The sequence below is a fragment of the Carlito syrichta genome, unplaced genomic scaffold (genome assembly GCF_000164805.1).
Source record: "Carlito syrichta isolate Samal-C Ts95f unplaced genomic scaffold, Tarsius_syrichta-2.0.1 Scaffold303141, whole genome shotgun sequence".
In the NCBI taxonomy this organism is placed as follows: domain Eukaryota; kingdom Metazoa; phylum Chordata; class Mammalia; order Primates; family Tarsiidae; genus Carlito; species Carlito syrichta.
In genome coordinates, this window is record NW_007247237.1 from 335,259 (window position 1) to 359,618 (window position 24,360).

The following is a 24,360-nucleotide window of genomic DNA, read 5'->3' on the forward strand; positions in this document are numbered from 1 at the left end:
GCGGGTTCTGCCCCTGCAGCCTACAGCTGTGCACATCTGTGCCGTCTCTTGGCTGCCCTTGCAGGGTACCAGCTGGGACCTGTCATCGCCTGTGGAGCCCCTGAAAGGCCAGGGTGGCCGGAGTGGGAGCTGTGGGGCAGATAGGGGACAAGAGGCGGAGGTGTCAGGCCGAACCCAGCCCTGTGGAGATGGGCCCTGGGGCCTGGCCTTGGCCCACAGCTGTGGCTGGCTGCTGCTCTCCCTCTGGAGAGCAGCCCTGTGCCTCACGAGGCTGTTCCCACACATGCCTCCTTGGCCCAGGCTGTTGGGAGGGGTCTGGGAAACTTTGATGAGGGCTGTTTGGGGCCTGCTGGGGCCGGTGAAGTGGAAAGTAAGTTCCACTCTGCTGTTGGCCAGCTAGGGGTCCACTGTGGAGCTCCCTCCCCTTTTGAGCTGCCTGCTTTTCTGTTTGGAAACATAGAGGCCCATTTCCTTCACCTCTGATAAAGAGAGAGAGAGAGAGAAATTGGACAGGGTGTGGAGAGCTATGAGACAAGGCTCTTGTAAACAAGGTGTATGTGTTAACAGAGCTGTCATGAGGCTCCTGGGAATTTTCAAAAATGACAAGGCTGGGTGGAGGAGGGGCCCTTTCCAGGCTGGAGAGGGACAGGCGGTGGTTCTGGGAGGGTCTGGTGAGTCTGGAGGTCAGTCGTTCTCTTGAGTCCCTAGGCAGGAGGTGGCTCTGGGCAAGGAGTGTGAGTGCATGGCCTGGGGGAAGCTTGGGAGCACTGCCAGGGATCAGGGCTCTGGTTCAGGGCCTGGAGAGGAGACGACACGGTGAACTCAGCCTTCAGATTGACTTTCTGAGCCTGGCTTCATGCTGACCCCCTGGCTCCACCCTTGTCTCGAAGTGCTGCTGCTGGTTGTGGGAGGGCCGGTGGGGAGTGTGGATGACTGGGAGCAGATGGTCCCACTGAGGCAGAGTAGCTCAAGTGGGCGAGGGCAGCTAGGGAAGTTGTCATGTGCTAAGGCCTGCTGATTGTCTCTGAGCTTGTGCAGAGTGGAGGGGTGGGAGCTGACAGGGCAGGGTCCCCCCCTCCTGATCCTGGACCGTCAGTGCTATCTGGAACCAGCAGCCACTGAGCTCCCGGAAAGTTCTGTGAGCCTCTGTCATCCATGCCTGTCGCCCTTGGCCTGCGTGGAGTTCCCAGCTCCTTCCCTTCTCTATAGCCCTGGCTCTCCACCCCTGAGCCGCCTCCCACGCCCTCGGCCTGCCCTTACAAGGCATCTCAGCTCTCTCCCCCAGCCATTCTTTTATTTGCTTTAAGTAGGTTTTAACGTTATTACCCAATGGTCACAGGAGAAAAATCAGAAAATGCAAAAAAATCAAATGAGCAGAAGGAGAAAATAAAAGTCACCCATGATCCCATAACCTGGAGGTCACCTGTCGCGTGTTCTCTTAGGCTCTTCTCCTGATTACTAAAGTGGGACTGTGGCATGGACTTGCTTTGCAACCCACGCAGTCCGTTTTCTATTTCCCAGCTGTCTTTCCACATCAGTCATTGTATTTATAATGACTGTTTAACACTCCACCTTAGAGATAATTCATTCGACACACCCCCTGCTGTGGGCTGGATGTTGTTTCCAGTGGTTTGTTATTATGAGTAACAACCTGATCAACAAAACCCACTTTTTGCGTCTTCCTGGGAGAGAGCTCTGCAGGAGGGATTGCCAGTCCTGAGGACATCCATTGTCTTCCACATGGGGCGGGAACTGTGCTGTGCAGAGGTTGGCATTGCCGTTGATTCCAATGTTGCTATAGAGTTCAGGGGCCTGGTGGTTTCTTTGAACCCTGGGTCTACGGAGAGCTCACTTTGTCAGGAAATCCCTGGTCACTTTATGAAATCTGTGACTGTGATGTCTTTCTCCACCCTGTTCCCATCCTTCACGGCCAAGTCTGACATCCCATTGCATCTGTCTGACCTGGTTCTCCCTTGCTGGTGATGGTGACAACTTCCCCTTTTCCTAGCCTGGGATAGAGACCTGGCCTCTGTCTATAGCACCTGAACCAGTCGCTTAAAACCCTAGGCCCTGATCTGCTGAGGATGGTTAACCCCTTCCTGTCTTATTTTTACCAGTGGAGTGTAAACTAAGGGGTCAGAAGTTGCGTCTTTGTGTCTCTCTATGTCTGTGACTCTCCCTAAGTTTCTGCAAAGGGTCCAGCACACAGTAGGTGCCCAGTGAGTGCATGGCTTTCCCAGCAGCAGAATGTGGGAGTGAAGCTGCCTCTCTCTGGGTGGAGGGTGAGGCGCGGACCGGGTCCCTTCTGCTGTGACTTTTCCCACCCCCTCCTTCACTGCGCCCCTCTCACCCTGCAGGTCTGGGATCCTGAGGCTCCTGGCAGACTATGGGTACAACAGCCAGCACAGCCCAGCAGACGGTCTCAGCAGGCACCTCATTCGAGGGCCTCCAGGGCGGCAGCACGATGGACGGTCGGCACTCACTCAGCGTCCACTCCTTCCAGGCCACAGGCTTGCACAACAGCAAGGCCAAGTCCATCATCCCCAACAAGGTGGCCCCTGTTGTGATCACGTGAGTGGCAAGGGCGTGGGTGTGCCCATGTCCTTAGAAGACATGGCCCAGGGGACCTGCTCAGGGGTGCGATAGCATACAGCACATAATGCTTCCAAACTGCCTTCATGGATGAAGACACCGAGGCCCAGAGAGGTTAAGCAGTCGTCTGGAGTTCCACAGCAAGTGGGTGGCAGAGCTGGTTCTTTGAGCCCACGTTACCATGTCCACAGTGCCAGGGTGTGTGGAGGAGAAGGCATGGCTGGGGGGACATGCTTTTGAAAATAATTTTTGAGCTGGGCTTGGTGGCTCAGCCTGTAATCCCGCGCCTTTGGGAGGCTGAGGTGAGTGGATTGCCTGAGCCCGCGGGTTTGAGACCCACCTGGGCAGCGAGACCTCATCTCTACAGTAAAAAATCAGCCGGGCATGGTAGTACATGCCTATAATTCCGGCCACTGGGAAGGCTGAGGCGGAAGGATTGCCGGAGCCCAGCAGGTCGAGGCTGCGGTGGCCGGGAGTGGCCACTGCACTCCAGTCTGGGTGACAGAGTGAGACTCCAACTCAAAAAAAAAAAAAGAATTTTTGACTGAGCATTTTCAAAGGAAGTTTATATACTTAGATGCATGAAATTTAGATTTTTTTTTTTCACAGCCAGTAATGATGGGTTGACACTGAGGTTGACACCTGGCTGTTTAAGGGTCTTGGACTGAAAAAGCCAGAAGCTGCTGATGGACTCACCTACTTATGTCCTTCAGGGACGCTCCCTGAGGAGGCCGAGGGCCTGTCCTGGCAGCATGTTCTGAGAGACCTGGGCACACTGCGTGCGTCCAGAGGCAGGAGGTCACGAAGGGGACCCTGAAACCCCGTCTGTCCTGTGGGGCTTGGAGGAAGGAGTGTGGGCTGGGACACTGTGCTGGGGAGGACAGAAAGATGTGAGGGACACCGGATTTATCTCTGGTACATCGAGAAGCCTCTACTTTCCACACTTCTGCCCACCACGCTCCCCTGCCCTGGGCCTCCCAGCCCACAGGACACGAGACATGATGAGCCAGGAGTTAGCATGTTCCACACGTAGATGTTTGGCAAAGGCCTAGCCGGTGGGGCCTTCTGTTCTAGGACTCCTAGGGGTGGGAATGATAAATCCTGCCTGCTAGCTCTGGGGCCTGACAGGAAAACTGTAATCATCATAAATTACTGTGCTCATGAAAAGGAGAGGAAGAGAGATGTCATCTAAAATAAACTTGATATGTAGTCTCTGTACTGACATATGACAAAGGTGGGCTTGGGCCTTGAGGGCAGCATTGGAGACATATGCCCCAGGCCTGGCTGGCTCTGCCTCTGCTGTGCTCTGTGACCTTGGGTAAGTCCCTTTCCCTCTCTGGACCTCATTATCCTTATCAGCATAAGTGGAGATGACATTCGAAATATTTAACCAAGTGTTGTGTGGCTCAGAACAGTCACTGGCTCAGCTCTCCTTGGGTGGTAGAGTGTTTGGAGTGGAAGAGACCTCTAGAGATTATTCATTTGACACATCAGTAGATGGTGTCCTGTAGGCCAACTGTGGCCTGTTGCCTGTTTTGTAAATAAAGATTTTTTTTTTTTGAGTCTCACTCTGTCACCCAGGCTGGAGGGCAATGGCACGCTTCCGGCCACTGCAGCCTTGACCTGCTGGGCTCAGGCGATCCTTCCACATCAGCCTTCCAAGTAGCTGGAACTATAGGCACGTGCCACCACGCCCAGCTAATTTTTTTTACTTTATTATAGAGATGAGGTCTTGCCAAGTTGCCCAGGCTGGTCTTGAACCCGCGGGCTTAGGCAATCCTCTCACCTCAGCCTCTCAAAGTGCTGGAATTATAGGTGTGAGCCACTGCACCTGGCCTGTAAATAAAGTTTTATCAGAATACTGTCCTTCCATTTGCTGATGTGTGGATGCTTAGTGCTTCAGTGGCAGAATGGAGTAGTTGCCACAGAGGTTGTATGGTCCACAAAGCCTCAAGTACTTACCATCCAACTCTTTGCAGAAAAGGATTGCTGACCCCTGATCTCATGCATTTTAGCTCAGATGTGAAACTGGGGGTCAGGGCAGTGGAGGGAGTTGCTCACCATGGATCATGTGGTGACATGGAAGCAGAGCTGGAGTGGGAACCCAGGCCTTGACTCCTCATCTAGTGCTCTTCTGCCCCACCCATTCCACCCCTGTCTTTCCTACAGGCAGTTCTTTTGTAAAGGGAACCCAACACCAGAGCATGAATTTGGGGTAGGCACATGTGTGATTCATTGTTATAATCGGCATGGTAGCGTTTGTGTGTTGAATACACAGTAAGTCTTGCTAGAGTGTTTGGACGTTTCCTTGGCTTAGCTTCTAGAGAAATCTTGATTTTTTGCTTATGGGTTTTGTTTGAAATAGCCCCGTCTGACCATCGAATACAGTTGTGTTAGTAAACGCTTTGCCGCAGCACTGGGCTAAGCACTTAAGTTCATTCACACATTTAATTCTCACAGCTGTTCTAGGAGGTAGCCGTTCCTGGAAACCAAGCTACTTATCTAGAGCCACAGAGTTTCCGAGGGTGAAGTTGGGATCTGTGTTCCAAAGGCTGTGTCCTGAACCACTGCACTGTGTTGTGGAGTTGGCAGTGTGTGGGGACTGTCCTCAGACATAATCCCATGGAGGGACTCTCCAATGATGGTGTCTTAACCAGGGTGCAGTTAGGCCACTGTCAGGCTGGATAGGATGCCTTCATCCGGGTGGAAGCATATCTCTCTCATGGATGACCAGGAGGGAGTCCAGACTGGGATGACTGCTCATGGGTCATCTCTCTCATTGCCTCACTGTCATCAGCATGTGGCTTCTGCCTTATGGCCCAAGATGTCCTTTCACCATCACTTCTGGATTTTAGCCAGGGAGGAGAGAAGGCAAAATTGAAGGCACCTTCCCTGTGGGAATGGCCCAGAATTTGCATACATCACATTTGCTCACATTTCATTGGCTATAACTTCGTCACATGACCACAGCTAGCTGCAAGGAAAGCTGGGAAATATAGTCTTCAGCTGGGTGGCCTAGTCCCTAGTCACAGCCCCAGGGCTCTCTTGCTGAAGAAGAAGAGGAGAGTGGATACTGGGGGACAGTGGTCAATCTCTGTCATAAAGCCACGTGGTTGGGGGGTGGGGTGTCCCGGCTGAGGGCTCTGGTGAGGATGGAGCGGACCTTGATCATGGAGGTTGCTCGACTCAGTTTCCTTTCTGCCCCCGGTAGGTACAACTGCAAGGAGGAGTTCCAGATCCATGATGAGCTGCTCAAGGCCCACTACACGCTGGGACGGCTCTCAGACGTCACCCCTGAGCACTACCTGGTACAGGTGAGGTCAGGCCCTGCCCTTCCAACCCCTCTGCCTCCTCTTGCCCACCTTCCTCATGAGTTTCCTCCTGCTCCCCACACGCCCCTCCCCACCCTTCCCATCTTCAGAACTGACAGGGCCCTAGGAAGGGGCCAGCACAGTTGTCCTCTGGTTGGTTCCTGGGGCTCAACCCTGACTCCCTACCCAGGCCCCTTCTTCATGCCCTCCTTCTGGAGTGAGAGATGTTTGTCTTCCTTCGGGGGGCTGCAGACCCTACCTTAGAGCCGGCTTTGCCCTGGAGTGCCTTTCCCTGCCCTTTCCTCAGGGCCTGGCTCAGATGCCACTTCCTACATGAAGCTCTCTTTGATCCCCCTCAGGAGGAGTTGTCTTTCCCTTTTCTGCACTTTAAGACGTCTTTCCCAGATCATAGATGGTCATGCATTTTGTCTGTTTTTTTCATGAGCTATAGGCAACTTGAAAACAGGACCGTGTTCCTCCCACTTCTATTTCCTCGCTCCCTGTCCCCTGGAGCCCGGGACAGAGCCCTGCCAGTAGAAGATGCCCTTGAGTCATTTGAATGACCTGTGTCTTTCCCCTGCCAGGGCCGCTACTTCCTGGTACGGGATGTCACTGAGAAGATGGACGTACTGGGCACCATGGGGAGCTGTGGGGTCCCCAACTTCCGGCAAGTGCAGGGTGGGCTCGCCGTGTTCGGCATGGGACAGCCCAGCCTCTTGGGGTTCAGGCAGGTCCTCCAGAAACTACAGAAGGATGGACATAGGGTAAGCATGCCACTTCCCAGGCATGGGCTAGCCTCCAAATCCAGGGAAAAGGGCTCCCAAGAGGGGCAGCTTTAGGGGCCCTGGCAGGGCCTGACTATATGCTGGGGAGGGCGGGAGGTGGCCTGGCTGTGGCCCTGCAGGCCTTGACTGCCAGGATGGCCATGTGGTTGGCAACTTTTATTGCATTGTCCTGAGTGGCTATGGGGGTGTGAGGTCAGAAATTCCTTATATACCCTGAGAACCTTGGAGGAAGTGAGGGGTGTGACATGGTAACAAGAGGGTCCAGCTCATAATTTGAGAGTTTGCCAAATGATGACCATAGTTAATACCTATATCCTAATGTTAGTTGTATGAGGGACAGTTTGCGTCCCCTTTTACAGAAGAGGAAATTGAGACCCAGAGAGGCTAAGTGACTTGCTCAGGGTCTCATAACTCACTGAATGGTGCCTTAATACCCAAGGCCAGGCAGCTGGACTCCCAAGTACCTACTTTGAGTGACTCTTCTTGCCTGCCTGATACCAAGGTGGTGTTTCGCATGTCTCTGAGGCAGAGGCTACGGGTCTGCTGAGATTGCAGGCTTTATGGGGGCAAGCTTTATGGGAGCAGCCATATTTGAATTGACCTGGGATTAAACTGGAGAGGCCTTGAGTGAACCAGAATGGGTGGGGTCATTGCTGTGTGTGGATCCCGTCTTCCCAGCTTGATGACAACTTCTTCGAGGGTGAAGTCACGCATCTCCCTCTGCCTGTGTGGTGCTCAATGAATGAATGATTTATGGTGGTGGTCACGGGGCATCGTTTGTTCAGCTGATGTTTGTCAAGCACCACCTGATTTATCCAGGTTCCCTGCTAGGAGTTGTGGGCACGTGACCATGACCAAGATCTGGTTCTGCCTGTGAGGAACTTGGGTGCATCAAGGCAGACAAGATGTGTTCATTGATAACATTAATACAAAGTAGGAGTTAGTGCTGGGGAGTCTGATAAAGGACTCTTGGTCCTGAAAGGAGGAGTCACTGCTGACCAGGAGGGTCAGGAGGAGGTGGCATTTGGACTGAGCTGTGCTTCTGGGGTAGGATTCGGGTTGCAGAGATGGGATGGGGTGCTGGGCCCTTGAAGAGGGAGCAGCCGGAGCAGAGAGCAGTGATGGCCTCCTTCCACTGTGGACTCCTGGCAGGAGTGTGTCATCTTCTGTGTGCGGGAGGAGCCCGTGCTGTTCCTGAGGGCCAATGATGACTTCGTGTCCTACACGCCTCGAGACAAGCAGAACCTTCACGAGAACCTCCAGGACCTCGGGCCCGGGGTCCGGGCAGAGAGCTTGGAGCTGGCCATTCGGAAAGAGGTGAGGGTTGGTGATGTGGGTGGGAGCCCTTCCCCCAGGAGGCATGGGGCAGCTGAGCTGAGACCCTGGCCAGCTTTGCAGACGCACTTCCTGGAGCCAGCCCATCCGCTCTCACCACCGGCCCACGCTTCCCCACCTTTGATCCCTGCTTGGGCGAGTATCTGGCTACAAGGCTGGCTCACCGGCAGCCAGAGGAAGGACTTCCTCTTCCCATCTCTCTCTGCTTCTGCTGGTTTCCCATTCTGTTTTTCTCCTCCGTGCTCAACACCCCTATTTAGAAAGAGGTCTGGCAGGATGAAAAGGCCCAGGGTGCTGTTCAGCCCTTTGTGAGCTATGAGGCAGTTGACATACCCCAGAGTGTATAGATAGTGTGGAGGTCCCGGTGCCCCCCAAGTCTCCCATGGGCAAGAGCCAAGGCCATGCTGGCGACTGGCCGCCTCCCTCCTGCCACTCCTGTGCCCTCTGCTCCAGCTCCTGGCTGACGAACCTTGCCCTCTCTTGGCACTCTGATGGGTTAGCAAGTTCCTGCCATGGTTAGCCCATATGTAAATAGTTGTCCTCGGGCCAGTGGCCACCCGATCCCTTCAGGCCTCCCAGGAAGGCATAGAGAGCACCTCTGGCCACATAGTTCCCTCTGGGAAAGAAAGAAGCCTGTCTGGGGCCTGTGTGATCTGGTCACTCCAGAGCTCAGCCAGGACACCTAAGGGAGGACCTAGAAGGTCTGGCTGTGCCCTCTGACCTCCACCTCCCTCTAGATCCATGACTTCGCTCAGCTGAGTGAGAACACGTACCATGTGTACCATAACACGGAGGACCTGCCGGGAGAGCCCCACGCTGTGGCCATCCGGGGCGAGGACGATGTGCACGTTACTGAGGAGGTGTACAAGCGGCCCCTCTTCCTGCGGCCCTCCTACAGGTACAGGCTGCCCTCCAGCCCTGGCCTCGCATGCAGCTGTGGGTGTCCCAGGGCCTGTTCTCTAGCTGTGGCCTCAGTTTCCCGTCTGCAGGTTGAACCGAGTCCCCCACGCCCATCTCTCCCGCCGTGGGGGACATTTCCAAACCATGCTTGGGAAGGAGGATGGGGCATGCTGAGGGAGGGTGCTTGCCTGATGGGCTGTTCCCTCTCACCTGGCAGGTACCACCGCCTGCCCCTGCCCGAGCAAGGGGCTCCCCTGGAAGCCCAGTTTGATGCCTTTGTCAGTGTCCTCCGGGTAAGTGTGAGGAGGTGGGGGGTGCCTTGAGAGTGGTCTCCATGGTGGTCCCCAGGATGGCCGTGCCCTCTGGCTCTCCTCAGAGGGGCCCTCTTTGTGTGGTACACGGGGTCAAGTGGTTGGGATGTGTGTGTGGTGGGTGATATCTGTATCCTTGTCTCTGTGTCTCTGTGGGTGTGTGTACGTGCCTGTGTATCTTTGGTGTGTGTATGTGTGTGTCTCTGTTTGTATATGTGTGTCTGTGTCTCTGTGGGGGTGTGTCTGTGTCTGTGTGTGTCTCTGTAGGGTGTGTGTACATGTCTTTTTATGTCTGTGTCTCTGTGTGTGTCTCTGTGTGTGTGTACATGCCGGTGTTTCTGATGTATGTGTGTGTATCAATGTGTGTGTGTGTGTGTGTGTGTATGCCTGTGTATCTCTGGTGTGTGCATGTGTCTGTGTGTGTCTGTGTATCTGTATCTTTGTGTGTGTGTCTCTGTGTGTGTGTGTACTTGCTTGTGTGTCTCTGGGGTGTATGTATGTGTGTGTCTGTGTCTCTATGAGGGTATGTGTACATGCCTGTATGTCTCTATTGTGTATATGTGTCTGTGTGTTTACCTGTGTCTGTCTTTCTGTATGTGTCTCTGTGGGTATGTGCATATATGCCTGTGTGTCTCTGAGGTGTGTGTGTGTATCTGTATGTGTATATGTGTGTCTTTGTCTCTGTGGTATGTGTATACATTCCTGTGCATCTCTGGTATGTGTGTATGTCTGTGTGTCTTTGGTGTGTGTCTGTGTCTCTGTGGGTGTCTGTACATGCCTTTGTGTTTCTGGTGTGCGTATGTGTCTGTGTCTCTGTGGGAGTGAGTACCTGCCTGTGTGTCTCTGTGGGAAATACATGTGTCTATGTGTGCTCCTGTGTCTCTGTGTGTGTACCTGTGTGTAGGTAGGTGTGCATTTTACAGCATTCATCTCTGGCCGTTGGAGGCCTGTCTTCTGGCGGTGGCTGGTCTGCTCACTTGCGTATGGTGTTGGGATAATTGCCTCACTTCTCGAGCCCTGAGTTCCCTGTTACTTTAGTGGGGCTGGAGATTCTTGCCTTCTAGACCCTACAGCTGATATTTCCCGAGTCCTGGCAGTGCTCCTTCCCCAACCCCTCCAGGACGTGTCTCACGGGGGGTGTTAATTACAGGCCTGGTGCCCTCAGAGCAGCTCCCACCTCCAGAGCCCACTCATGACTCCAAGGCCTGGGGAGGGGGTGGGGCATTGCTCCCGGGGGTGCTTTGGGCAGATGGGGAAGGGGTGGGACCCGTGTTCCTGGGGTACATCGGGCAGATGGGGAGGGGGCAGGACTTGTGTTCCTGGGGGCAGGTGGGCAGATTGGGCTGTGGGCTTGGCAGAGGAGGCCAAGCTACTTGTCTGAGCCCACCTTGCCGCTGACTGTGGGGGCGGGGATCGGCTGATATCATGATCCCGTTTTCCGATGTGGTCCTCAGCCTCGGGGTTTCCAGGTCATGCCATTGCCTGATGTTCATGGTCTTCCTCAGGAGACCCCCAGCCTGTTGCTGCTCCGAGATGCCTGCAGGCCTCCCCCTGCCCTCCTCTTCAGCTGCCAGACGGGTGTGGGCAGGACCAACCTGGGCATGGTCCTGGGCACCCTCATCCTGTTTCACCACAGTGGGGCCACTTCACAACCAGAGTGAGTGGTCTGGGACCCTGTGTCCCGAGGGGCGGTGGGGCCCAGGAGAGGAGGGGACAGGCTGCACTGGGATGATGGGGACACATCTAGGAACCTGGAGTCAGAGCTGGAAATTGGGCATCTGGGCTTCATCTCCTGATTTGCCACAGACTTGCTGGGTGACCTGGAGAGAGTGACCTGGCCTTTCTGGCCTCAGTTTCCCTAGTTGGGGAATTGTCCCTTGCTTCCCCCAATGTGATTCAGAAGGAGCCTATAGTCTGGTGCCTCCCAGGGACCATGTGAGTGAAGGGTGGGCAGCCTGGCTGCCCAGAGGGCTCGGGAGACCTGCTTACGGACAGAGCCCCTGCCTTGTCAGGGCTGCTCCCCTGCAGACCAAGCCACTACCCATGGAGCAGTTCCAGGTGATCCAGAGCTTTCTCCGCATGGTGCCCCAGGGAAGGAGGATGGTAGAGGAGGTGAGCCAGGGCTGGGCTGGAGCTGGGGGCAGGGGCAGCGGAGGGCATGGTCTCTCCTCCCACTGGCAGGGGCCCCATGCCCTCCCCATCTCTCTGCCAGTCCTCATCTTTCCTTCTGTCTCTTTTCTCTCCTGCTACCTTTCCTTGACCCTGCTCCCCTCCCCCTCCTATCCTCCTCTTCCCTGCCTTGGTTCCTGTCCCCAGGTGGACCAAGCCATCACTGCCTGTGCAGAGCTGCATGACCTGAAGGAAGCGGTCTTGGAAAACCAGAGGAAGCTGGAAGGCGTCCAGCCCAAGAGCCCAGCCCAGGTGAGGTGTGGGAGGATGCGCGGGCACCTCTGCTTTTGTGTGAGCCCTGCAGCCTGATTTCATGAGGCCTGTTGACTGGTTTCTTTTAGATTGACCTTTCCTGGCTGCTGCTTCTCCCTTGAGGGGAGCCGTTTTCAGAGGAAGGGGAGGTAGGGTGCTGGGCCTGCAGGAAGGACAAGGAAGAGGGGAAGTTTACTTTCTCTGGCCAGGTCCCACCTCAGCAGCAGGATAAACAGGATGGAGGAAGGAGCCACTGACCAGGCATGCTGGGCCTCTAGTTCAGATACTTCCCAGACCACTCAAGGCCCCCCACAAATAAAGCTCCTGGTGTTTCTTGGGAAGACTGGGGTGTGGTCCAGCCTGCGGCTTCTGGAAGAGTGATGGGCTTTGGGCTTTTTCAGCAGACCCTGTCTGCATGCACTGGGGAGAGGAGGTGGGCTTGACGGTGTTTGCACACAGTGCATGGAAAGAATATACAGCCCGTAAAGCCTTGTACTTCTTTGAGATATTTTTCAGAAAAGTATCTTTTAAAAGCAGTACTCTGTGACAGATGATTGAGAAGTTAAATAAAGGAAAAAAGTGGCCCGTCATCCCAGCATGGCTGTTGCGAGCCTTTGGGGCTGGCGTCCTTCGTAGTTGTGCAGTGTAGGTTGTCCTTACAATGCTTTGCACCCTGCTTGTTTGGTTTAGTTTCATAGCAACAGCCTTTCTCATGCCAGCACCTGGCTTTTGTCTTTGGGATTTTGTTGGCTGTGAAATTCAAGCCTGTCCCTTGGCTCGCCTGTCGTAGGCCCAGTAAGTTAAGATCAGAACTCTGACCCAGCCACCTGGGCTCGCATCCTGGCTCTGCCGCCTGCAGGTGTGTGGACCCGAGCAACCTGCTTAACCGCCCTGTGCCTCCGCCTCCCCATTTGTGAAATAAGGCTGGTAGTGATGACTGCCTCATAGGGCTGCGGCAGGGCTAGGTGAGATCAGACACATGAAGCACTGAGAAGAGAGGTGCACAACAGGTGTCTCAGGAAGGTCACCTGCTGCCATTTACTGAACAGGACCCCGCTTCTTGGACAGTGGAGTTGCTTCCAGTTTCTCATTGGTGTAAAGACTTTCCCGTTGAGCAGCTTCATGACAATGAAGGCATTGTGCATTTAGGATTCATCTCCCCTTTGTCTAGATTAGGGGACAACAAATCTTGGCTCTAGGGGCCAAATCCAGCCGCCCCCTGGTTTTGTAACTGGTTTTGCCCTTTCATGTATGCACCATCTATGCCGGTTCCTCCGCCCTGATGGCAGAGTTGAGACGGGATAGCCTGCAAACCTGGAATGCATACTGTCTCCCCCTTCATGGAAAGACACAAGGGAGGTACCCAAGGATGGCATTAAACTTCATCCAAGCGTACCCCCCTCCTTTAGGGCCATATGAATCCTACTTGCCCTTGGCAGGGTACCGCCTTAACAGGAGAACCCTGAGACTGGAGGGCAGAGACAGGGCCCTTGGGGTTCTCTCTGACAGTCCACCATACAGAGAATGTGGGGCCGGAGTTAGGGGACAGCTCTGTCTGCTGTCTGTTTTGAGGAAGTCATGTCATTTCTCAGAGCCTCCATTCTCCCTCTGTAAATTAGGGGTAACAGTGATGCCCTTCACCTGGAGCACTGCTGTGAGGGTCTTTTTGTTTTCTTGTGGGAAGGTTCTAGTTCTTCAGGGAGGGCCCCTGACTCAGGGAAGGGGTGTTCATATGCTTGTTTCCTCAACATGAAGGGCACGCAGCTCTGACCCTGGTGGGTGTCACTGGAGCAAAGTGAAGGAGCCCCTGCCTGTCTCACGGCCAGGAGCCTGCTTGGGGGGCATTGCCTGTACCCAGAACCCCAGTGCCTGGTGTGACAGCCAGCCACTCTCCCTGCACCACAGATTCACTGCAGAAAATGGGATAGGGTTAGAAGAACTTCCAGCCTGGCAGAACTGTGTCATGAAGGGAGGGAGAGACTGTCTTCTGGGGAGTTCCGAGGCTTAATTCCTACCTTTCTGGGGATAGTGCAGTCTGGGGAGCCCCATTTTTAATGCCCCGCCCACCTCTCAGGGAAGCGGCAGCCACCATGGTGTCCGGCAGAGGGCCGTGCGGAGCCTGGAGCGATACTTCTACCTGATCCTGTTTAACTACTATCTCCATGAGCAGGTGGGACTGGAGGAGAAGCCAGACCATGCCCCCTCCTCCTGGGGCTCCTCCAGCCCTCCCCACCATGGTGACTGGCTTGCCGTGGAGGGGGACTCCCAAGAAGCTGGGGAGGAGAGAGGGAGTCAAGGAGAGACCCAGACACGGGGTAGACCCCCAGCAGGCCAGATACAGGGAGGCCCCACCTCTCCCCCCAGGGGCCCCAATCCCTGCACCCTCAGCGCGGGTGTCAGTCATCAGGATCTGCCCTCACCTACCCCGTTGTCCCTGTCCTGGGCCATACTGAGTGTCTTTTGGGGCTCCCCCACCCTGGCAGGCAGGGAGAGTTCAGGACGACCCGGGGCCCTGAACTCCCGTCTCTCTCTGCCTCGGACTGCAGTACCCGCTGGCCTTTGCCCTCAGTTTCAGCCGCTGGCTGTGTGCCCACCCTGAGCTGTACCGCCTGCCTGTGATGCTGAGCTCAGCGGGCCCTGTGGCCCCGGGGGACCTCATCACCGAGGGCTCCCTGGTGAGTGTGGCTGGCAGCCTGGGAAATGGGAGTGGGTGTGGATTGGTGCTGGGCCTGCCAAACACTTGATTCCTGCCCTCGTGGGAGGCAGAGGGGTGACAGCCTGTGGGATCTTGGGATCCTCTTGCGAGCAGAATGAGGCTGTTCTCAGACCTGGAGAGGCACTTGCAGCTTGGGCTGCTGTTCTAGTACCTTCTCTTCTGTCTCAAACCCAAGAGCTTTGGGCAGGGTGTCAGGAGCTTCAGGGCTCTCGTCTCTGAGCCTCAGCTTCCTCTTCTGGAGAGTGGGCACCATCACTCTTGTCAGGGCAAGGATCAAGCTCCAGGTGTGCTGAAGTGCTTTGTAAACTGTGCTGGTTTCGCCCACCCTCTGCCCGCTGCAGGCCGGGTTCTGACTCTCTGGCTGTTGTCAGCCACCGTGGGTCCCAGGCTCGGTGCTCTCCCCACAGGGGGCCGACGATCTTGTCTCCCCGGACGCGCTCAGCACTGTCAGAGAGATGGATGTGGCCAACTTCCGGAGGGTACCCCGCATGCCCATCTACGGCACAGCCCAGCCCAGCGCCAAGGTGACTAGCTCAGTGTGTGGCGCTGCTGTGGAGTGTGTGGAGGACCTGTGCCACTTGTGGGCGGAGGAGGAGTGGGTTCCCTCCCACTGATGGTTCTTCTGTCCTCCAGGCCCTGAGGAGCATCCTGGCTTACCTGACGGATGCCAAGAGGAAGCTGCGGCAGGTGGTCTGGGTCAACCTGAGGGAGGAGGCTGTGCTGGAGTGTGACGGGCACACCCACAGCCTGCAGCGGCCCGGGCCCCCCATGGGCCCTGATCAGCTGGAGGTGAGGTCTCCTGCCCTATAGCCACCCTTGCCATGGAGGCCTTTTGGGGATAGGCTGGGAGGGTCTTCAGAGGGTCGCATGCCCCTACTGTGCAGATGGAGAAACTGAGGCCCCGAGAGGAGCACTCTCAGAGAGTGTTGATGCGAGACTCCTGCTCTAGTGCTCAACTCACCTCCCTGGCTCTGGAGGTGCTTATCAACCCCGAGGCTTGGGGTGAAAGTCAGGGATGGATCCGGAGGCTGAGATGAGTCCTGACCACAACAGGCTCTCAGGGCTGACCTGGAGGTTGCCTCAGTGGCTTGTGCCCTCGTCCTGACCTTCCCCAGACCCTGGAGACCCAGCTGAAGGCCCACCTGAGCGAGCCTCCCCCAGGTGTGGAGGGCCCGCCCACCCGCAGGTTCCAGTCGTGCCTCACCACGCAGGAGGTCTTCAGCCAGCACCGCGGGGCCTGTCCCGGCCTCACCTACCATCGCATCCCTGTGCCGGACTTCTGCGCCCCCCGTGAGGAGGTGAGGGGCCAGGCAAGCCAGAGCTGGGGAGAGGCAGGAGACCTGCCTGCCTCCCCTCTGGCCTGGGCACTGGGAGGAGAAAACTCCAATCCAGCTCTCCTGTAAGGCCTGGGGATTGTCCCATGAGGTTTTCAGATTTGGCCCAAGTGGTTTATTTCACATCCTTACCAAACTGTGTGTGTATGCGTGTGTTGTAGGGGTAGGTGTGTATGTATTGTATTATAGGCGTGTGTGTGTGTGTGTCTGTGTGTACATGTACTTATTATGTATTGTGGGAGTGTAACTTCTATGTAGGGGTGAGTATATTTTTTGTGTTACAGGGGTGCGGGTGTGTGTGTAGTAGGGGTGTGTGTATATTGTGTTATAGGTGTGTGTGTGTGTGTATCGAGGGTGGGCCTGTTCTTGGCGTCTGGGGTGTGTGTCTTTGTTGAGGGAGGGTGTGTGGAGTGCGTGGTACTGTTGTGGAGTGTGTGTGTGTGTGTGTGTGTGTAGGTGTGTTTGTGTGTGGTGTGTCTCTATGGGGTTTGCGATGTCTTTATTGGGGGATATGTGTAGAGCGTGCATTTTAGGGAGTTGTGTGGTATGTGGCAGGGGTCTGTGGGGAGGAGGTCGAGGAAAGCTTGTGGCTCTGAGGGCAGTTGCCTGTGGTATCTGTCGGTTTGTGACGTGTGTCTTTGTGGGTGTCTGCATCATGTGTGTGTCTCAAGGCACGTGGATGCCTCCGTGTGGCGTGTGCGCCCAGCGTGTGGTGGGTGTGTGGGTCGCCATGTGTCCTGAGATAGGGTGATGGGGCTTGTGTTTCCATGTGAGCCCCTCCTGGAGAAGGGCTACTCTGTGGGTCTCACTGCCTGCTGTCTGTCGCCCCCTGATGGCCAGGTGCTGCAGGGCTCATCTGCAGTCAGGTCCCGGACACCCCCCCCCCACCCCGCTGTATCTTGGGCTGGGTCCAGCCTAGGCGGGAGGAAGGTCCCGGGATCCATGTGCAGCCCAGGGCACAGCACGCGGAGGTGACATACTGATGTGCCTGCTGCATCTGCTCACATAATGGGTCCAGGTACCCAGGATGAAGGTGGTGATAACCATACATTGGGTGTGGCTGTTTACAGGCATGTGGTCTCATGCACCCCAGTGCGTCACATGTGTGTACACAAGCTTGTGAGTCTGACAGTTTCTGGGGCCACGTTGGGGGTCCGGGCAGCCAGAAGGCACTCACTGGCTCAGATCTTGGTTTCCCCTCAGGACTTTGACCAACTGCTGGAGGCCCTGCGGGCTGCGCTGGCCAAGGACCCTGGTACTGGCTTCGTGTTCAGCTGCCTCAGCGGCCAGGGCCGGACCACGATGGCAATGGTGGTGGCTGTACTGGCCTTCTGGCATATTCGCGTACGTGTGGCCTTTTTTGAGGATCTGCACGGGTCGGATGGGTGCTCAGGCCCCGGGGACACTGGCTGTGGCAGGAGGGTGTGGGACAGAGAGAGCCTGGTGTGGTCCTGGAGATCCTCCTATCAGTTTTGGGTACCCCCCCCCACCAAGGGACTCCTGGTGTGGGAGAGGTGCGGCCCGTGGTGGGTGCTCCCGTCCTAGCAGCTGTCCTCCCTCAGGCCTTCCCCGAAGTGGGTGAGGAGGAGCTGGTGAGCGTGCCTGATGCCAAGTTCACTAAGGGAGAGTTTCAGGTGAGCATGCCCTGCGGGGGCCCCTGGAGAACACCCTGGGGAGAGGAGAAGGAGGAATACCACTGGCCGGGTCCTCAAAGCTCTTTCCAATGCTGTTGTCTTTTCTGTCTCCTCATATCAGTGCTTCTCTGTTCCCATATCAGAGGTGAGCCATCCAGGGTATGGGACAGCTTGACTCTAGGGCGCTGGCACGTGGGCATTGGACACGGAGAGCTGGACCTCTCTTCCTGTCTGGTCCTACCACTGGCTGACCTGTTGCTTGCCCTGGGGAGGCCACTGGCCACTGTCTTGTCTGGGTGATGTTGATGACCACCTCCCAGACACCTGGCACCCCACTGTGGCTGGTAGCATTGGTGCAGGGCTCTAGCCTCCTTGCCCTGCCCTTTTCCTGTTTCCCACCAGGGCACTAACACTCCAGATTGAGTCATCCACATGTCACACACCTGCTGTGTGTCACAGATCATCTTCTGACACCCTGCAAGGGGTGGCAGCATCCCCTCGTTGTTGGCATGTGTCTGTCCTGCAGTGGATGGCATGGTTGGCTCCTACTTCCCAGGCCAACTCTGCCATGGGCCCTCCCTTGCCTCGATGCAGTCCTGCCACCCCAGCCACTGTGCAGCTCCTCAAGCTTGCTGTATTTTTACATCCTCTGGGCCTTTGTACATGCTGTTCTTTTCATCGGACTCCTTCTTTCTTCCTTGCTCTGACCAATTCTCAGATTCTTTTTTTGTTCTTCTTTTGTGATGGTAAAACATACATAACATAAAATGTACTGTTTTAGCCATGTTTTTGAGTCGAGGTCTCACTCTGTCACCCATACTGGGGTGCAGTGGCATGATCCCAGCTCACCAGAGCCTTAGCCTTCGGGGCTCAGGCATCCTCCTGCCTCTTGAATAGCTGGAACTACAGGTGCGTGCCACCACACCTGGCTAAGTATTTTATTTTGATTTTTGTGGAGGTGGGGCCCAGGCTGAATTAGCCATTTTAAAATGTACAGTTCAGTGGAGATAAGCACATTCACGTTGTTGTCACCTATCACCACCATCCATCTAACTCATTTTGTGAAACAGAAACCCTGCCCCGCTAAATGATGACACCGCCATCCCCCATCTTCCCACCCCTGATCACCATGGTTCTACTTTCTGTCTCTGTGGATTTGACTGTTCTAGGCACTTCGTGTAAGTGGAATCATAGTGTATGTCCTTTTTGGGACTGGCTTATTTCACTGAGCATAACATCCTGCAGATTCATCCATGTTGTAGCATGTGTCAGAATGTCCTTCCTTTTTTTTTTGAGTTGGAGTCTCACTCCCCCAGACTGGAATGCAGTGGCACACTCACAGCCACTGTGGCCTCAACCTGCTGGACTCAGGTGATCCTTCTGCCTCAGCCTTCCAAGTAGCTGGAACCACAGGCACGTGCCACCACACTCGGCTAATTTTTTTATTTATTGTGGAGATGAGGTCTCACCAAGTTGCCCAGATTGGCCTCAAACCCATGGACCCATGGACTCAGGCAGTCCTCTCACCTTGGCCTCCCAAAGTGCTGGGTTTACAGGTGTGAGCCACTGCGCCTGTCCTGTCCTTCCTTTTTAAGGCTGAATAGTACTCCATATGGATAAACTACCTTTTGTTTATCGATTCATCTGTCATGGACACTTGGGTGGCTTCCACCTCTTAGCTGTTGTGAGTAACGCAGCTGTGAATGTGGGTGTGCCAGTATCAGTTTGAGTCCTTGCTTTCAGTTCTTTTGGCATCAGAAGTGGCATTGCTGGGTCGTGTTGTCATTCTGTTGACCTTTTAGAGGAACCGCCTTCCTGTTTTCCATACAGCTGTACCATTTTCCATTCCCACCAACAGTGCACGAGAGTTCCAGTTTTTCCACATCCCCGTTAACACCTGACTTTGATTTTTTGGAGAGTAGCCATCTGATGGGCATGAAGTGGCATCTCATTGTGGCTTTGATTTGCATTTATTTCCCTAATAATGAGTGACATCGAGCACCTTTTTCACGTACTTAAGGCTATTTGCATGTCTTCTTTTGGAGAAATGTCTATTGGGAGTCCTTTGCCATTTTTGGATCGAATGGTTTGGTTGTTGTTGAGTCTTAGGAGTTCTTTATATGTTCTGGAAATTAATCACGTGTATGTGATTTGTCAGTATTTTATCCTGTGGGCTGCCTTTTTACTGTGCTGAAAGTGGTTTTTGATGCACCAAAGTTTTTAATTCTGATGAAGTCCAGCTCGTCTATTTTTAAATTTTGTTGCCTATGCTTTTGGTGCTATATCCAATAAATCTTTGACAAATCCAATGTCATGAAGCTTTTCACCTTCAGAGGACAGTATCTCACTCTGTTGTCCAGGCTAGAGTACAGTGGTGTGATCATAGCTCCCTGTAGCCTCGAACTCCTGGGCTGAAGTGATCCTCCCACCTCAGTCTCTCAAGCAACTGAGCTTTTTTTTTTTTGTTTTTAGAGATAAGACCTTGCTATATTGCCCCAGCTGGTCTCAAACTCCTGGCCTCAAGCAGTCCTCCTGCCTCAGCCTCCCAAAGTGCTGGGGTTGCAGGCATGAGCCGCCGCACACCCACCCTCTCCTGTGTTTTATCCTAAGACTTTTTATACTTCTAGGTCTCTTACATTTAGGTCTTTCATTCATTTTGAGTTAATTCCTGTATATGTTATAAGGTAGGGGTCCAACTTTATTTTTTTGCACGTGGATACCCAGGTTTCCCAGCACCATTTGTTGAAGAGACTGTCCTTTTCCTAAGTGGTCTTGGCAACTTTTTTGAAAATCACTTAACTGTGTATGCCAGGGTTTATTTTCCAGTTGAACTCAGTCTGCACGTCAGTCCCTCAGGTGTAATAGTTGGCCTCTCCTTCCTCACAAAGGCCCTGGGCTAGGAGCTCTGTGTGTACTCCCTTATTCTCCCTTCACACCCCCCAGGAGGCAGGTGCCTTATAACTCCCAATTTACAGTTGAGGAAACGGAAGCACAGGAGCCAAGTTTATCACCCCGGAGCCACATCAGAGCTGGGGAATAAGCCAGGCTGTGGACCTCAGAGCCTGGGTTCCAGAGTCACATCATGTGACCCAGAGATGCCCCACGCCCCCCATCCCTACTCATCCCCGGATCATCTCGTTTCTAGACCAGCTTCCTTTGCAATTAATTCAGCATCTATTGAGCCCAGCAGGGAGCACTCAGTAGAATGTGAAGAGGTCCAGAGTACTCATTTGTTCTTAGGGTCAGGAGTGCATCAGGGAGAGCCCTGGAGGGCTTTGTGGAGGAGGTGGCACTTGAATGCCTTTTAGGAAGATGAATATGCCTGGTGAGGAGGGGCGTGTGCAGAGAGATGGAGCATGCAAATTCTGGAAAGGGCAGGAGCCAGTAAGGCTGCAATTGACCACAACGTTAGTAAGTGGGATTGAGGGGTGGGGGCCCAGGTTGTGAAGACACTGGAGAACCACACTGTGTGTTTGACCTTGACCACGAGGCCAGCAGAGAGGCAGGGGAGGTTGTAATCGTGCTCTCCATCTGGGGGGCTCCAGCAGCAATTGTGTGGGGAAGGGGGAGGCCAGGAAGAAGGGAAGAGAGAGGCAGGGCTGATGAGGAGGGGTGGAGGGGCTGCAGGGTAAACAGAAGCAGCCCAGTCCCAATTCTCAGGGGCCAGTGGCCGTGGGATGAGGAGGGTACCCGGGATGGCCTGGAGTTTCTGGCTTTGTGAGGTGTCCCCTGGGTACAGCCTGAGCCAGACCCGTCAGTAGTTCCTTCCAGATGACCCCACACCCGCTGGTGTGCCCTGCCCGGGATCTGAGAATCACAGGAGGGGAAGAGAGCCCCCCTCCCTGCCCTCCCACAGTGGCTAGAGCCAGAGGAGTGAGCACCTTGGGTTAGGTGTGCGCTTGCTCACTCGCAGGTGTGCACGCAGAAGCAGATGAGCAGGTAGCTAGCGACCAGTGCTGCCTCTGCACAGAGAGTGCAGGGTGTCGGGGTGGGAGGGGCCAGGGGAGGCTGCAGAGGCGGGGCGAGGGGTGGTGAGGGGCCTTGTAGACCTGGGTAAGCTTTCCGTTTCTGTGCTGGAGAGTGAAACCTGGGAATTATACAGATGTGACACATTTATGAGGGGGGACTAAAAAAAAAAAAAAAGAAAAAACAGGAATTACTTTTTGGAGGGTGAGCCCCTTGTAATACAGGCTCCCCCCGGGTAAGTGTTCTAGGAAACTGTCGGCATCAGTGTACTAGCTAGTGTTGTTGGGAGACGCTGCGTTTGGCTTCAGTGAATTTTTTTTTTGAGATTCTTTTTAACATATTTGCCCATTTCATGATGGGTGATGTACGTGAACAACCTGCTCACACCGTGCTGAGTGTTCCGCAGTTTTTGACCCCAAAGGGCATAATCTCGGTGCCCCACCCTCCCTATGCACCGGAACCTGCTCCAGGTGCCTTCTGCTTGTTTCCCTGGATGAAAAAAGTCCTCAGAGGGAAACATTTTGCCAAGGTAGAAGAGGCAAAACAAAAAAAAAAAACAGAGGTACTAAAAGGCATCAGAATTGATGAGTTCAAAAACTCTTTTGAGCTGTGGACAAAGTATCTAATGGAGAGTACTTGGTGTCACACAGAGTACTTTGAAGATGACTGAAGTTTAGATGTGTAAGAATAAGTGCACAATTTTTTATAAGCAAATTCTAGAGATTTTTGGGTCCCCCCCATATGCTTTCATAAGACCTCTCTGCCACCAGGGGAGGGACGTGCTCCCAGAGGGGGGCAGTGATCCCAACCAGTGAGCTGCTGCTGTGGAGGTGAGACATGATGGGGACACCAGTCAGGGATGCAGTGTAGACAGATGTGGAGGGGGAACTCAGCAGGGTGTAGCTGGGAGGGGTTTGGGGGAGGAGTCGTGCCTTACGGAGTGACCCTCCTAGGCCTCAGTTTTCCCGAGCATAAAGGGGAGCTTTTATCAGATGAGTGTTGTCCACACCACGTTCGCCAGGGATGGGTGTCCATGCAGTGCCTGGGGGCTGGGAGGACGACCAGGAGGTCCCCAACATGGGCTTACCACACACCCCCCCCTTACTCCTGCAGCCCTAGTATGTGACAAGCTATTCGTTTTCTAGATCAGTGTTCTAGATGAGGTTTGCTTTGAAGCGACGTTTCTACTACTTAAAAATAAGCACCCTGGGTCAGCTTAACATTGCATGGGTGTGAGAGAGGTGGTTTTTATAGCCTGAAGTGCCAAGCATACACATGGCAATTTGGAGTCACAGTCTTGCAACGACTATGTCTTGAACATTTTAAATTACTTCTATTCCCATGCTGCTTAGTTGAATTGTTTTCTAAAGAAAACCACTCCCTGAGGCTGGGTGTGGTGGTTCATGCCTATAATCCCAGTACTTTGTGAGGCCAAGGTGGGAGAAGTGCTTGAGGCCAGGAGTTTGAGACTTTCTCTCTACAAAAAATAACCAGGTGTAGTCATGGGTGCCTGTAGTCCCAGCTACTCAGAAGCTTAAGGTGGAACAATCACCTGAACCCAGGAGGTCAAGGTTGCGGTGAGCCATGATTGTGCCACTGCACTCCAACCTGGGCAATACAATGAGACCTCCAACTAAAAAAAGAAAAGAAAACCACTCCCTGCCTGTGGCTTTCCTTATGAGAATTGTGTGCACGTGTGACACCTTTGGTGGTGGTAGTCTAGCTCTCCTGATCACTTTGCTAAAGTGCCCTGACAGATTGCAAATTTGACTATGTTGTGTGTGACATTCAGTTGTGAGGTGGTAGGGCTTAGGCAGCCGTTTATCAGTGTTTGAAGATATTGGTGCTTGATTGTCTCTTAAGGAAAATTTGCCTCCAAATTTTAAGCTGGAAAGTCACTGGAGGCCTGGTGCAGTGGTAATCCCAGCACTTTGGGAGGTGGAGTGAAAGGATTGCCTGAGTCCAGGGGTTGGAGACCAACCTGGGCAATTGGGTGAGACCTTGTCTCTACAATAAATCACAAAATTAGCTGGGTGTGATGGTGTGTGCCTGTGGTTCCAGCTACTTGGAAGGCTGAGGCGGAAGGATCACCTGAGCCCAGCAGGTCGACATGGGTGGCCGTGAGCATGCCACTGCACTCCAACCCGGGCGACAGAGTGACACTCCAACTCAAAAAAAAAAGAAAGTCCCTGGAAAACGAAAAAGGATTCCAAACCCGTGGCTCTTAAGATCTTCAGTATATACGTTAAGGATTGTGTACAGTTGCAATGTCTGCGTGCTGATCCTCAACACAACCAATAAAATCTCAATCGTGAAAGAAAAAGCAAAAGCACCCTGAGAGTCCTGGCCTTGGAGATGTCCAGGAGCGCCCCCTGCTTTCCCCCAGCCTGAGAACCAAGGAGCATGTGGGGTTCTGTGGTTGGGGCCTGGCCTGAGGCCCAGCATGGCCCTTTCCCATGGGCCGAGCCTGAAGCCACAGGCCTCCACCGCCCCATTGGCTGTCTGCCTGCTCATGCCCCTCCTCTGGCCCCAGGTAGTAATGAAGATGGTACAGCTGCTGCCCGACGGGCACCGCGTGAAGAAGGAGGTGGACGCAGCGCTGGACACTGTCAGCGAGACCATGACGCCCATGCACTACCACCTGCGGGAAATAATCATCTGCACCTACCGCCAGGTGAGCCCGCCCCCACCCAACTGCCCTCCCGGGTGTGTGCAGCCCGGTCTGTGGTTGGCGTGGGCTTGAGGTGGCTAGGGGTCCCACGGGCCCCTCATCAGCCCTCGGTCATGTTCCACCTTCTGGAAGTGGAGGCGATCCATGAAATGGAAACATCCCCAGCCCAGGCCCCTCCCACCTGACTCCAGAATGTATGGAGGGATGTGTGCAGGGGGGATGCTCTAAGTATGTAAAAGACTGCCGTGACCTGGACCAGTCGTGGTTGTGGCCAACCAGAAGCAACACCCAAAACTCCCATGGTGCCAGGTGTGAACCCTCTAGTTTCTGGATCCTAGGGGGCCCCGGGGAGGAGCCTCGGGCAGGAGTCAGGTGGTGAGTGGG

At 54.4% G+C, this 24,360-nt stretch overlaps 1 protein-coding gene across 1 annotated transcript in view; it reads left to right on the forward strand.

Annotated features, from left to right (window-relative positions):
* Positions 1 to 2,353: 2,353 nt before the first annotated feature.
* Positions 2,354 to 24,360, forward strand: part of PALD1 (phosphatase domain containing, paladin 1) — a 44,054-nt gene continuing 22,047 nt past the window's right edge. The window contains exons 1-17 of the mRNA XM_008057853.1: positions 2,354 to 2,571; positions 5,804 to 5,906; positions 6,488 to 6,667; positions 7,841 to 8,005; positions 8,761 to 8,921; positions 9,141 to 9,216; positions 10,740 to 10,891; positions 11,247 to 11,346; positions 11,551 to 11,655; positions 13,730 to 13,825; positions 14,202 to 14,330; positions 14,779 to 14,895; positions 15,005 to 15,160; positions 15,487 to 15,669; positions 16,909 to 17,049; positions 17,268 to 17,339; positions 23,839 to 23,979. Of these exons, the coding sequence (XP_008056044.1) occupies positions 2,387 to 2,571; positions 5,804 to 5,906; positions 6,488 to 6,667; positions 7,841 to 8,005; positions 8,761 to 8,921; positions 9,141 to 9,216; positions 10,740 to 10,891; positions 11,247 to 11,346; positions 11,551 to 11,655; positions 13,730 to 13,825; positions 14,202 to 14,330; positions 14,779 to 14,895; positions 15,005 to 15,160; positions 15,487 to 15,669; positions 16,909 to 17,049; positions 17,268 to 17,339; positions 23,839 to 23,979 (2,262 nt within the window). The 5' untranslated portion in view covers positions 2,354 to 2,386. The remainder of the gene's footprint in view (positions 2,572 to 5,803; positions 5,907 to 6,487; positions 6,668 to 7,840; positions 8,006 to 8,760; positions 8,922 to 9,140; positions 9,217 to 10,739; positions 10,892 to 11,246; positions 11,347 to 11,550; positions 11,656 to 13,729; positions 13,826 to 14,201; positions 14,331 to 14,778; positions 14,896 to 15,004; positions 15,161 to 15,486; positions 15,670 to 16,908; positions 17,050 to 17,267; positions 17,340 to 23,838; positions 23,980 to 24,360) is intronic.